Source organism: Pygoscelis adeliae, unplaced genomic scaffold, assembly GCF_000699105.1.
Source record: "Pygoscelis adeliae isolate BGI_AS28 unplaced genomic scaffold, ASM69910v1 Scaffold365, whole genome shotgun sequence".
Classification (NCBI taxonomy): domain Eukaryota; kingdom Metazoa; phylum Chordata; class Aves; order Sphenisciformes; family Spheniscidae; genus Pygoscelis; species Pygoscelis adeliae.
This window is the reverse complement of record NW_008824783.1, coordinates 450,954-465,790: the sequence shown is the minus strand read 5'-3', so window position 1 is coordinate 465,790 and position 14,837 is coordinate 450,954. Positions and strand designations below refer to the sequence as shown.

Genomic DNA, 14,837 nt, shown 5'->3' with positions numbered 1-14,837 from the left:
CACCTGGATCCGGCCCCTCTGCTCTGCCGCCAGCCGACACAGCTCCACCTGGGGATGCTGCGGCCAAGCTCAGCCGTGACAGTTTGGGTCAGGCTTGAACCCCTGGGCAGCCGCCCCACGGCCTGCCAGGGTCCTGGCCTGCACCAGGCGAGCCCGTCTCCGTCGCCCCAGGGAGCCCCCTTCGGGGGAGGCAGCTGGGGGCGCGGTGTGCCACAGGGCAGAGCTTGGCTCCCCCAGCTTGGCAACGGTAGGTGCTTTGCTAGGCAGCACCGAGAAAAATCAGGTTTTTCAAGAGGGTATTTCTGAAGCCACTCCTAGCTGAGACCTTTACATTTGACCACGCTTTCCTGCCCTGGCTCAAGCAAGTATTTGGTACTGGTCGGAGAGGCACATGCACTGGCACAGCTTAATAACTGCAGCTTATTAACAAGCTCAGGAGACCATCCCCACTCCAAGGTCCCATGACCGGGACCTTGCACTTTACCAGTAAATTTTACCGGTAAGGAAGGAGCAAAGTGGTTCCCACCCCATCACATTAGGGATGTGCTGGTAGAGGAGCACAATGGGGTGGCAGCAGGGTCCTGGCGCATGCAGAAACACCCCAGGAGGCACCCACCAGCCCAGGGAAGGAGTTGGGGCAGCTCTAGCTATGACAAGGGATAAAACTTGGCCTTTGAAAAGCCAGAACTAGAACTCGGTGTGGGTTCAGCTAGGGAACATGTGCAAGGTCTCCTCTGTCTCTGCACCGCACCTGGAGCAAGGCCAGGAGGGGCAATGGCTGGCACAGAGCCGCAGCCAGGACAAGAGGGGCTGATGGCCCCACAATAAAAGCTAGGGCAGAGATGGTCCCAACCTCTAATTTTAAACCAGACTTAGGATTTAATGCTCCATTGAAGAGGGAGTAGAGCCACCAGCCCTTTGATTTCATCGGAGGGGAAGGAGGGAAAAGAGACACAAACTTTAAGATGATTTATTCACACAAACTTGTATCCCAGCCCCACCTCTCTCCCCCAAACAGAAAACACTGACCATGACGTTTATGGAATGGCTCGGCTTCAGCTTTTAACAAAATCCTCCACAGAAGGGTGAGAGCACAACAAAGCACACAAGGACAAGTCCACACGCAAGCAGCCAGGCCAGGAAGAGAGCTCACGGCACGCCTCCAGGGCACAGTTTATAAATACACCCTTCTCGTGTGGCCTTCAAAGCAAGCCAGCCAGGTTACATCCACATGGCACGAAGACAAGAGCACAACCTCATTCTCCAACATCAGAAGGGGTAGGGATGAAACGCGAGCTACCGCCGGCGCTGCGGTCCCATCCCTCCATCCCGGGAAAGCCCCCGGATGGGGAGAGCATCCCACCGCGACCGGCAGAGCCGCCATCCACGCCTGCCCCCACACGCAACCCCCTTTGGTTTGGATACAGCCGTTAGCTCGGTGTCTCAAGTCTTGAGATCATCTCTTTGGAAAGGCGAGGAGGAAGAACAGAGGTGACGGCCACGGGCCTGCTCCTTACCCGTCCTTGGGCGGAGGATAAAGGCGCGAGCTGTTTAGGCTCCTTGGACCATCACAACCATCACACCGCAGGCAGGTGAGGAAACGCTCCCCCAGAGCGGAGGTATTGCTCCGAACACTCGCTTGACCCTCTGAAACCATCGCAGCGCTACGGGAGGCCCACCAGAGGCTCTGTTCCTTTCAAATAAGCAGCCCCAGCTGTGTGAGGTTCATCTGAATGCCCCTTTTATTGAACGCTGTGATAGCGCAGTGGTAACATCGAACAGAGTTAAGACTGCTTAAAACAAAAGCTGGAAGAGCAAGAAGTTTTTTTTAAAAAAAAAAAAAAAAGGTTAGACCAGTTAAAACAGCATCGGTCGCCCCAAAGCAGAGACGCACGGGGGTTTTAATGTAGTGTTAAAGGTTAAACTCGAGCACGTCTCCTCCATGTGCCTAACACCCAAAACATGCCTTCTACTTAAGAGTCTGAGTGAAAAATAAAAAGGTAGTCTGTCAGATGAGCGCACATCGGGTGCTCGGGAAAGGACCAACACGGGTTTAGAGAAGTCAAGGAGTTGATACTGCATCTACCGCTGTGCTCCCCCACGCACGGCCTGGGCACCAGGTGCCCCTAGGCTAACACACCACACAGCTGCACGTAAAGAGCTCCTATGCCAGTTCATAAACATCTTCCATTTACTATTTGGTGATTACATGTGTGTATATATAGTTCTCTAGGCAACACATTTCAATGAGATAGTCAACTCTGAGGATACACAGGCCAATCTAACAATGAGAAATGCAGTTTCAGTCCAACAGAAGCTTGGTTTCCCTTTCCTCAAGAAAGGAGATGTAACCCTCTCTCCCCTCAACAGCGTGACCTGAAAATGCTGGAGTCCCCCGCTGCAGCTATTCTTCATCAGAGGAAGAGTTCTGATCCAGGGGGTACACCATGAACATCACATCTGGCCGCGACGGGACAGAGGGGTGACCAGGCCTCACGATTTCAAAGCCCAAGAAGCTGAATGTCTTCAGGAGTGGAGCTACCAGAGAGAAGGAAATCTGTTACCACCAGGAATAATCCTCCTTACGTGCATCACCCTAGAAGCCACGAATATCAAATACACTGAACACCCTCTGTGAGCGCATCCAGAGCACAGAAAGAAACCATTTTAACACGACAGCCCTCTCGAATAGGAGGTCTTGTCCCTTCCTGCGTTCATCACAGCTGCTCGTAAGCGTGAAAGGGATTTTACTTGTGCAGCAGAGCCAGTTTATCCCGTGATGTCTGTTCCATCCCCTCTGAGAAACAGCGATGGTTGGTTATCTACCTGCACCAGCCGCACAGCCCCGCTTTGCCAGGATGCACGCAGCCATCCCGCAGCACGTCAAAGTTTTTATCCTGTACTTACGTGGGTCCCAGCACCCTTTGAGCCCTGGAAGTGGGTCAGACAGCAGTAAACGGGGAATCTACTTACTCAAGGTCTAGGCAGAAATTTGCTGCCTCGGTGAGGAGGACCTGGAGCTCACCGGAAACTCAAGACAACTCAGTGCGGTCCCCCAGGAAAGCCACCCTCAGACCACGGGTTACGCACAGGACAAATTCAGAGCGGGGTCAGTCCCCACACGCAACTTGTCTTGGTCAGGCAAGGTTATGTTACACAGTGACCGGATGCATGCCCGCTTGCTACTGAAGCGATCGCTTCCCTGTGCCCTGTGAAAGTTACCCTGGTGCAGCATCTAATCTCTACGGCACCCTCTGATGATCAGCTTCCAGCCACCGAACGGTCACGCGGAAGAGCTCCTATATATTTTCCAGACAGCGCTGAATTTCAACTGCATAGATGAGGACCCAGGATCTGGAGCGCTCCAGGACTCATACAAATAAGCCAGGTCCAAGAACAACACCTAGCCCATTTTTAAAAACAAAACCCAGTATCAGATGTCTCCTGTAACCAGCCACTGCGGAGGTCACCTATGCAGCCTGTGGTGGCGGTCACCTTATAGCAAGAACTTAATCTGAAAATTATTCTTGGCATCATAACATGGAATGACATCTTCCTGGGCTCAGCACAGCTTAGCTCTAATAACGCGCTTCGTTTCAGACAAGACAGTGCGGCTTGTGAAGCAGCAGAGTAAAATTAGAATTAAGGTTTGAATTACTCCTGCCATGGCAATTGCTTGGTTTCTAGCCTGCGCCTAGTAAGATTTAAAGTGACACATCCACAGCTTGGTACCTCACCACAAATCTCCTCAGACTTCCGTGCTGTAATCACTCATCCAACGCGTCTATCTTTAGATCCTAATGCAGCCCCCTTAAGCCATAAGCATCTACAGCCAGGGTCAGGATTACCTGTAGGTCTAGGAAGGGCAAAACTGCCGGGAGATCTTTAAAAAGCAGATTAGCATCAGGGCAACAAGCTGTAAGTGTTCATTTCCCATGTAATAACCTCTCCCTGGTTTCTCCTTCCAAATCACGCAAGCCTGGTGCCAAATGGAGACCTCCACTCCTTACCAAAGGAGAAATATTAACCAATTTCTGGACAAGAAAATCCTCCAAGTAATTCAGCAGCAGCTTTCTGCATGACAGTACTAGTAATAATTTAACAGCAGGACAGCAAAGCATATCTGCTAGAGAAACTACAATACGCCCTCTCCCATAGTCTCAAGAAAGGCCTTATTTCCTCCACAAGAAACTATTTTTAATTTGTAAGAACGCCACAAGAGTTATCCATATAACAATTACTGCCATAGGAAGCGTCCCGTGGAGCCTTGCTTTGGGATTACCAGATTTCTGTACAGCTTCAGCAGCACCATTTTAGATCTAGGGAGCAAACGTGACAGCGGGGGCGAGTTCTCACCTCTGTCTTCTCTGCTTTTTCGGAAGCAAATAAAGACGTAGTTTACTTTCATTTTTTCTTCAGCAAACTCCAACAGTGCTGATAACCTGCCAAGGAGGAAGGAGACAAAAGAACATCAGCTATAGGAAGTCCTGTCCTGAGGAAGCCTCTGAGCATTATCAACTGTTTGGATGTTTTCAGAAAGATTACTTGTTTACAGACCCCTTCCAGCGAACAATGGGTGCTGAAACAATGGGTGCTGAAACAATGGGCTTCCTGCTTCGCTATCCAGCCCTGCAAAACTAAGAGCTATCCTCACACCAAGTCTCCCAACAAGTCACTGTCCTCGGCGCCAGCGTGCACAAGCACCCATCCCCACCAGCCAGTGGTTTTGTACAGAAGCCTTCGTGCGCAGGAAGCTGAATACCGCAGCTGATCCCGAGCCAGGCTACATCCCCTCCGCTGGCAACACACACGAGGGGATCTGCAAGTTTTGCGCTTCACGGAAGGAAAAGAAAAAAAGCTCACGCCAGGCAGAAGAGAAGAGAAAACCATCACCGGAGGAGCGTGTGCACAGGCAAAGCTGCTTCCTGAACACATCAGCTGGATGGCACAGCTGATGCACCCTGAATCCACGCTTCCTGCCTTTCCAGCTAAATTATTTCTGCCACCTCTTGATGGAAGCAGCGCTGCATTAACCCCTCTCTGAGCCCCGGGGATCGGCACGGCGGAGCCACCGCTGTCACTGCTGGCCTTGTAACCATTTACAATGCAGGCTGCTAGAGCAGTGACAAACAGGGCTTCAATCGACATCTAATTAAACAGCAGTCAGCGAGACTGGAGTGCAGCGAGGGAGATTAAATTTGCAAGGGTTTTGTTAATATGGTAATGAGCTATTTTAATTATAGCCTCTACTAGGCTGTTTTACCTAGCTAAAAATAATCTTACAAAATTGCACTTTAAGTCATGATGACACAGGCGGGTAAATACCCTCCCAGAAGAGCAGGAACTTGGACAGCTAAAGGATTTACAGGCCGACTGAAGAAATCACACAAACATTTATCTGGACTCGGAGTCAAATGAGACAAGCGTGAGACAGCAAGAATACTGGCACTTACTGAAGGTGCCCAATGAGGGTTTTTTTTTCTTAATTAGCTTGTGTCATTTACGGATGAAGCCTGCTTGGAGATTTAGGAGGACTTCAGAGAGCTTTGCAGAGGAATCCAGTAAAGCCACATCTACGCTACAGTGCTCCCCACCAGCGGAGATCTCTGGCAAAGCACTTGGCAGGAAGTAGCTGCTCTGGAAGCTGCGTTTACACAAGCTTCCCAGAGCAGAGCTGTCTGGACAAAACACTACCGTATTCTGCCAACAGAGAAAAATCAGAGACTCTGGCAGAGCCCAACGCCTGCGTGGCAGCACTCCAAGAGCAGATCCACCTACTGATGAGAAGAAGCACATCAATATAATGGAGGGTTTTTTTCCCCCTGAAAGAGAGGAAAATGCCTGCCAAAATAAGCTTGCCAAGTGGCCAGCAGAATAAAAATCGGAGAAAGGCTTGTAGATTTTTCTATACCAAAATATGCAAGGAATCACTCCGCTCATTTATTGCTTATTTTTCATTAGCACAGGGACTCCAAAAACAGTAACTCACCTGAAATGATCACTAAGGGGGAAGAAAATATATAAGGAGGACTAACAGGAGGACACTTCTCTGAAGACAAGGGAGTAAGGACGTACTTCAGATACACAAACCAGGAACAGAGCTGCTGTACATACAGCCCATTCTCCTCACACGCACAGCATCACCCATGTAAGCAAAGCCCTGCAGAGCCACAGACACAACTCTGGGATCCTGAACTTACCCTTCTTTGCTTCCATCAGCTAATAATCCGTCAGGGATTTCCACAAAGAGGCTCTGATTAGAGAGCACTGCATCCCAGGAGGAGGTCTTCACCTCTGTGACCTTGTACTGGAAGTGGACAATCTGAGGCTTCCCTTCGTGCACTGGGACATCTTGGTTAACAGTGATCTTCTCGTCCTGTGCAGGGGAGGGAGGAGAGCTCATGAAATATGCTTTAGGGTTAAAGAAAACTATCCATGAGATCGTAGACCAAAAAAAATGTAAGAGACCGTGCTTAAGTGAGCATGCAAAGGGACTGTTTTCAGTGGGAGCACCCTCCTGAAAGGAGACCAGCCCTTACAGACTGGTGTGTGTCCAGAGTTTCAGCCTATCACTAAAATTCACCACCGTGAGACTCACCATAGCTCGTGAAAGCATGCACAGTCAGCTGCAAGCTCATATCCGAGTCTCAGCACTCAAAACAAGCGTGTAAGTGGTTAATAGCTGTTGTTCTGAACTACCTGTATTTTCCAGAATATCTTGCTTTTATTCTAACCTAATACAAAAAAATAAAGAACAAAAAAAGTAAAGTCCTACATACTAAACGGCCAGGGGAGTATAACTAGAGAGATGCAAACGCAAAATAAATGGTGGTATAGTTTCACTAAGAACATCATTATACTTTTCCTTTCCCCTTTCACAGGCTCAGGGACACACCACAATGAGTACTCAGACCTCTAGTCGTGTTTTCCTATTCAAGGGAACGCAGTTCTGCATATTTACACTATATTAAATTTCTGGGTAGTGAGAGTCCATTCACCGCAGGTCCCAGCCACATCTTTGGAGGGCGGTTCACGAACTACCCTTCAAAGAACACAACTTGAACCGACAAGCTGGAAGAGCATCTGCTGCCGCAGTCTGACCAATTTCGTTGTCTCCCCAATCCCCAACACAGTCTTTTTGTTTAAGGGATGACCGCAAATTGCTTTCCCAGATTTTACAACCAACTGGTACGGCAAATGGTTTGCCTCCTGGTTTAAGGGAGGAAAATACACAGCGCAGAGAGAATCCCCAAACAGTCAGAAGCTACACAGATCTGAAGATTGTGACGAGGTCTTTTCCAGAGACCACAGATGTACACGTCCCTCTCCAATACTACTCTAACTAGAATGCCAAGCATGCAGACCGCCTCAGATTCAGCTCAGCAGTTCCTAGAAAACAGTTTCGTGGTTAAAACTCCATTCCTCCTCCTGACAATTTTTGCAGGCAGTTGGCTCGCCCAATAATGATTTCCACATTTCACTGCAAAGAGCCCCAATGAAACGATGAAGAAATTCATTAGGTTCCTGAGTTAATGTTGTCAACTGCAGCGGAAGCTAAACTGCTCCCATCTGCTTGGTTACAGGCTCATGCATCCTGATTCTCTCACATTTAGAAAGTCACCTGCACAGCTTTGAAGGGCAGAAGTAAACCAGATAATACAAGTCATGTCTGCTCTGTTCCCGAGTCACGGGAACGCCTGGGAAAGCCGTGTGCCCCTCTCTCATCAACAGGTGGGGTGGGAGGTGGTTTACTCCATCGGGTCATTAGGTGACCAACCGTCCAGCCTCCGGGCATTTTATTTTATCAGGGTGATTAATTCAGCAGCTCATGATGAACTCTGATCCGCTGACAATCAGCTGGACTGACAATGAAACAAGTGACATCGCTGCAGAAAGACAGCATCTCACCAGACTAGGCTTAATAAACGCTCTGTAGTGACATATACTCATCTCTGACCATAACGCACACAGGCAGCAAGTACAGCAAAGAAAACTTAATCCAGTTTGGATCTGCAGTGAAGAAGCATGTAAAAGACGGGCAGTACAAACACATGGGCAGCCAACGGTGCCCAAGTAAGAGGGGGAAGAATCCCCAGTGTTGTGGCTTTTCAAGCAGATGTTTTCGTGTAGGTGTTTCAAGCCATTATGGTAGAAGCATGGCTGAAAGACCAGCGATTCAGCAAAAACATCTCTGAGACCCTATGTCCTGAGGCTCCTGAAACCTGTGTCCCAGTGCTTTAATTCCTGTTAACACGTGTATTAAAATAGATCCCTCTTGGTTTGACTATTGTGACAAGGAAGCAGCCATGGAGTATGTTAATGCTGGCGACAAAGTAACACCGCGTACAAATCAGGAACTGCCTGGCTGTGGTAACCGGAGCAGAGGAAGCTGCCGTTTGTTTAAAGCCCACAAAGCTTAGCTGAAAAACAAGTTTACACTTCATCAGAATAAATATCCTGTAGGAAATAAGTTTATTCATCGAGTTTGAAAGAAGTTTTCGTGGCTGCGCCTGCTGTCGGGTTTTACAGGTTTTAAGCCAAGTTAAAACAAGGGGATTACATGCACATCCTTCACCAGTGCCTTTATAGGAGCCTTTTACAGTTGTTGTTACTGTGCAGAAAGCATCTCTGTTTCAGAAAAGATCCTTCTCTCAAGAAAAGCTCACAGATGCTTCTTTTCTTATACTTCATGAAAACAAAAACAGGGTGAGGAAGTTGAGAAAAGCAGGCTGGGATTGACACATTGGAGGGGGAGGCACACGCGTGCATTTGTGCAGGAAGACTGGCAGGAGCCTGCAATAGGAGGGGAAAAGCTTTCCGAGCCTTCTGGCTTAGCCCTTCTGTCACCAGAAGTTATGCCCCGCGCTCCAAACCTAGTGAGGTTTCTCTACTTAAAAGCCCCCTAATGTGACAGCCCATGAACCAAAGGCAGTATAACCGCAGGGATTAAAAGAACCAGCTCCCCCGGTTCAGTGGGAATTACGTTTACACAGCCTGTCTTGGGCAGCTGATATTTTATTTCTAGGCATCAAAATAGAGACAGCGAGATGCTGGGGAGAGAAGCTGTTCCCGTGACGCAGAAGCCCAGAATTCTTTGGAAGCTGCTCAAAGCAAAATCCTGTTTACGCAACAAATGTTCGGTTTTAGTTCACCCCTGCAAAATCCCCCCACCACACTACTGCGGGGGAAAAAAAAAACCAAAAAAAACCAACAGAACAAACCACCAGGCTATCTTTTATACAAAGCTGCCTAAACCACCAGCTCTCCAGCCTTGGGCTCCATTTCAGTGAAGTAAAGCCGCAAAGACCAGCTTCCACTTGGTTACAATTCATTGAGCACAAGATTTTCCAACCCAGCTACGCTCCTCAGATGTCCCAAGGACGGGGGGAGGCCCCTGCGCGTTGGCAGCGTAAGAAGAAAGGATGTTATGATCTACCATAGCCAAGCGACTCGAGAAACCCATGTAAGCAGCCTACTGTTGGCATGTGCTACACCTGCAGCCTCCTGCCAAGTTTGCTAGCCAGAGCACGTCCGTTCGCTCAAAGCCCGTCCTGGCTGCGCAGCACCGACGCCGACCACTACTGCGTTCCCAGCTCAAGTAAAGCTCCCTTGATGAAGGGCCGAGTATTAAGTCTCTTAACACAAAAACCCCAACAACTATAGGGAGCCCCAGCTGCTTAATTTATAGGGCGGCTGTATACGAGCACTGCGCTGCATACTCCAAAGGAGGCAGGCTCGTTCAGAAAGGTCATCCCTTGAACTCTACAGCTGATACAGCTGGAAAAAGTACTTAAGCTTTTGGGTCCAGATGCCTTTCTAGGTCACGCTGAAGGCTGCTGGCTGAAAAGCTCAGCCTGATGTAACTACAGCACCGCTAGATTGAGCGGCCAACTGAGAGGGGCAGAGAGAGTCCCAGTAACCCCTGTCTGAGGTTGGACTTCAAACCACTGGGCAACACAGCCCACTCTGCTCTGGGATGAGCTATGTTACAGGAGGGGCTGATTTTCTGACAGATTCTGCCAGGTTTTGTCAGCAATAAACCCCGAAAGAATTATATCCGTATTTCTGGGATGCAGCTATCTAGACGACATCCCCACAGGCAGCAACCCCTGCCTGCACACCACTGCCAAAAGCTTCTGTGCTAATTCAAGGCCATACTGAAATCAAACACTTCAAACCCTCCAAACTGTGATTCTTTCCACCAGCATCTCCTCCACATTGAGCCCATTTTCTGCCTTCGGACCTCGCCTGGTGTTACGCAAGGCTTGGCAAAGCTGGCCTGCAGGAGTTCAAGTTGCAGGGTCCCCTATTTCTCGTCCCCTCCCACCCAGAGGGAATTCGTTATTTGTCCCGAGTCCCTCTTGAAGCTATTGATGTATCTTCTTTATCTGACAGGAAGCCCGTTGTGCTCTGCTGCTTCTCTGGATTTCATACCCCTCTAACATCTGTGACAATTCAACTCAATAGCATTAAGCTGATGTTACATTATTATTAAGAGGCTACAGAGGTTGACATTTATTCACAAGGTAAGTGGGTGAGGCACATGCTAAAAATTCACCAAGGCTACATTAAAGAAGACTCCTCTGAAAGCAGCCGTGAGGTCTGCGATTCTCTCATGAATTTCAAGAGGAGACTTTGGTTGCTGTGACCCAAAAGGGCCTGTATCTTTTCATCATGTAAAGTCTGTGTGCCTCCCACAGTGTAATTAAAAATCAAGTCTAACACCTATGACAACACTCCTGTCTGAAGAGCCAAATTTGCAAGCTTGGCGTAAATTTAGGCTACCTCATCTGATAGCACTTCACTCCCTGGCTTGCGGAAAAGTTGCCCCTGTCCCAGAAGGGAGCCAGACGTGTGCCACCATAACGCAACACAAAGTTGCACGAGTGCCAATTATTCTACAGCAAGGAACAGCCAGGTCTCCCCATCCGAAAGCCAAAAGGAAAGGTCCCGTAGAATGAAGAGGAACAGGAGATGAGAGCTACACAGATCCACGTGCTCCTAAGCAAGTCTGCAGACACAAAGCCTTCCTGATCTTGCCTCATCCTATGCACGTGTTCTAGAAACGTTCCCGTCTGTGAGGTGGACAGCCGCCTCACCCTTTTGTGAAGTCAGGAGTTACTCTGTACATCGTTTCAGGCAGCTCCCAGGCCCCGACAGCTTTACCTTCCGGACTAGGGCACAGGAAGGAGCTTATCAACCATCCTCTCTCTGCATTTCACCTTTCTGCTTCCCGCTTCCTCTTTTTGCGAGACATTTGAGAAGTTGTTTCACGTTTTGATAATACTGGCTCCGCACACAATAACTGAAACAGACCTCCGGGAACAGGGCTAGTGAATTATTTGCTGCACACCTTTGAGAAAAGGTCTCTCATTTCTTAATAAACAGGTGATATTTATGCGGGAGAGCGCTGCATGCAGCTCAGCGATCTGCCAACGGCGTCGCTGAAAAATTAGCTGTTCTCCCACTTATTACCTTGGAGTTATTTGCATTTATTCCCATCAGACTGTGAAAGGAACCGAACACAGTTGCAACACGGGTACAGGTCATTATTTAGACGTCAGATCATTCTCACCTTATATATCAGAGCTGAAAGAGAAGGATCCCTGCTACCCCCTCGCCCACCGGGGATCTTCGACAGTGGGTGAGGGGCATCAGGAGCACCACAGAGGCCCTGGAACAATGTGCCTGCAGCACTGCAGCTGGGGACAGTTACTCAAAGGTAAAATACTACTGCAAGAAAAAGAGAGAGAGAACACCAGGTTACATGAGCAGGGATCACATTTCGGACGCTACAGCTCCTCGTGACCCCAAACCACTCGTATCCCTGCTCCTCCACAGCACGTCAGAGGCAGCTATCAGGGCTTTAGCGCCCGGACATCTACATTAAAAACACTCGCTGCCCAAGTCGTATCGGAAACGGGCGGTGTTTTGTTAGAAATGGAGGAGGGGCTTTGCAGCCAAGAACCCGGAGAGAGTGCTGAGCAACCTCATGCTAATAAGGGACGCCTGGAAGACTGCCAATGGCAGATGGCTGGAAACGCATGACCAGATGAGCACACATTTTCTATAGACAAATATCTACAAATAGATCAACAGGACCCAGAAGGAGGAGGTTTAAGTTTCACATTTTCAAAACGAGGAGGAGCGAAAGGGCTGGTTTTTCAGATATTTTCAACACGCTCTACATTGTCCAAGTTGACATTTTCACATGCAAATGAAACATCATACAAGCATCCTTCACCCCAACCCTAAAAATTACAAGTTCACCCCACAGATCTACTTTTAGGGCAAGAAAATAAGTTTTCCGTGCAGTTTCTAAGTTCCTTTGGATGTCCTACACGTGGTCTTTCAGGATCACTTCGAACGCAGGCTTTAATATGTGCCCTAGCTTTTAGGATCTTCGTGAAAGCAAATTATTTTATTTCTGGAGCATTGCTCCCTTTATCAGTACCACAAAAGCTCTTTGCTGAGGCACGGCACGGCAGCGGTATTCCTCTAACAAAGCCTGCAAAAGCAACGCAGAGAAACCAGTCGTTCCCCGGCGTTCCCATTATGAAACACGCCAGTGCAAAGCTGTGTAAACACCACCAAAATAGAGGGGAGCGTGAGGGTTTTCACTAAGCACGCGGAGCGAGGAACAAGGCTATAATGGACAGACTCTGTAGATGTATTGACAACTTACTGTCTGTCCTAAAACTTCTCACTTGAGCTGTTCCCAAGACAGTGTTTTTCCACTCTAATCCCTCTCCACGAGGGAGGCAGGCTTAAGTATCCAAAAACCAAGCACTGAGCTGCACTATCAGAATCACCTGAACCGCCTATACAGTATGCTAGAACGTATACCAGATTGCGAACGAACTACGGAAATCTGGCATTTCTGAATGCCAAAAAATAACTCGCAAACGCAGTTACGACTCAGGCAGAATTTGCTAAGATCTTGGCTTGCCATCTTATACCAAAATAATCTTTCTACAGGAAACACAAATATTCTTCCTCCACATATTTCCTCCTCCTCCAGGTTCGCGAGACTGGGCTCTTCAGCAGCGTTCCCATGTGCCATGGCCTACAGCAGACGCTGCTTGGAGAAAAGGCTGTTTAAATACACTAGGAAAAGATATAAAGCAGTTGCACTGAAGATGTCTCAGGGCAAACCCCTCTGCACACACGCTCAGTGGCGTTTTGCGTTAATACAAGTCCCTCCTCACGGCATGACTGGGGCTATCAATGGACCAGTGTGTGTTCAGTAGTAGTGGATGTCGAGAGGCATGACAAAGCACTTTGCTGTGCCGTTCCCCACCCCCAGAAAGCTGTTGGCAGCTTTGTTATTCCCTTCCCTCCTCCCTCACCCCCCAGCCAACAATGTACTATTGATAGCGCTCTCCAACTTGCGGCCAAGGCATCAAGAAGCTGGATAATGAAGTGTAGTTGTGGGGGAAAAAAAAAAAAATAATAAAAAGAGCGAGGCAGTAGTTTTCATGCAAAGCAGTTCAAGACACTTCCCAGTTTTGCTTCCTCTGGCACATGCAGAAGTCAAAACACAAGACCCCTTCAGCTGCTGAGCCCCGCCTGCGGCACTAGGGCTTCGCCTAGCCCAGATCCGCACGCCACCGCTATCCTCCCCCAAAACTTCGCAGCAGCAGCCAGCCAGGGTCCCGAGAGCAGCACGCTCAGGGCAGCGCCACCAGGCAACGCTGGGGAGCGAGCGTGCGTGTGGGGGGCACAGATTAAAAGGGGTTTTTGCTTCCTCCAGATGCGAGCTGGCGCCCTGGGAAGAAGTCCGTGCAAGCACCCGACAGAGTCTTATCCCTCGATGCACCCGCGCGCGAGCAGCCCGCTGCAACTCTGCTCCCTGAGGCCTGTTTATAGCTTAAAAATTAGGATCGTGCTCCCTTCTAGACTCTCTTCTCTTTTGAGAAGCTGCTTTCCAGCAGCTTGGTTTAGGTTAAGATGCATTTAGATCACCAAGGGCCTTTCCCTGAAGAAACTCCCAAGCAAAAGCTTCTCAAGCAAGTCCTGCCTGAAACAGGAGCTGGAAGGAAGCTTATGTTTTCAGCCAGCAGGTATAATTTTAACTCGCTAAGCTTCCAGCGATCTCAACCCTGTGCCCTGTCCCTGGGAAGCGCAAAGGACAACTCAACTTTTGAACCCCGTCACAGCTGCTCTTCAACAGCCCTCGCACCTGAAGCCCCAGGCCAGCGCTGCTTTCAGCCCACGACAACAACCAGCACCTTGGGGTCCAGAAAGCTGCACGTTTTCTTGTTTTTTGAGGGTTTTTGTTTGCACTGAACACTTGGGCCTGATGGAAGGATCCACGCAGCTCCCTTGACATTATAGAAACAAAGTTTTTTTGTTTGTTTTCTTTACAAACCCCCCCCCCTTTTTAAAACAGGCTCTGAAGGTGCGGTTGCACTTAGCCCACAGATATTATGCTGCCAGCCGTTGCAAGTCCTATATTGAGGAACCTGATTTGAGGACAACTTGTAAATAACCATCTGATGAATACAGCATAGCTGAGACATCTACACGCAGGGGCCAAGGAACGGGGCTGGTTTATACACATCCTCCGGGCGCTTATCTACGCGGTACGATAGAGGCTCAGGAAATGACACTTTTCGCCCTCTAAACAAGGAACACACAAGATAATTTGGCCAGCTGAGAAAAATACCCACAAGTCACGTAAGTTCACGCCTGCTGACAGCCAACCTGCCAGGAAAAAACCACCTTTCCTTAGAGGCGCGCGGGGACTGCGGGGAGGGAAGGCACAAACCCTCCTCGGCGTTAAAGGCTTATTAGCAAAAGGGTGCTCAGACACCGGCTGCTGAGGTGGCCGCCCC

General features: G+C 49.0%; 1 protein-coding gene across 1 annotated transcript in view; it reads right to left on the bottom strand.

Annotated features, from left to right (window-relative positions):
- Positions 1-954: 954 nt before the first annotated feature.
- The window catches only part of OAZ2 (ornithine decarboxylase antizyme 2), a 41,986-nt gene continuing 28,103 nt past the window's right edge, over positions 955-14,837 (bottom strand). The window contains 5 exon segments of the mRNA XM_009323872.1: positions 955-2,538; positions 4,357-4,442; positions 6,201-6,376; positions 11,576-11,656; positions 11,658-11,733. Of these exon segments, the coding sequence (XP_009322147.1) occupies positions 2,405-2,538; positions 4,357-4,442; positions 6,201-6,376; positions 11,576-11,656; positions 11,658-11,733 (553 nt within the window). The 3' untranslated portion in view covers positions 955-2,404.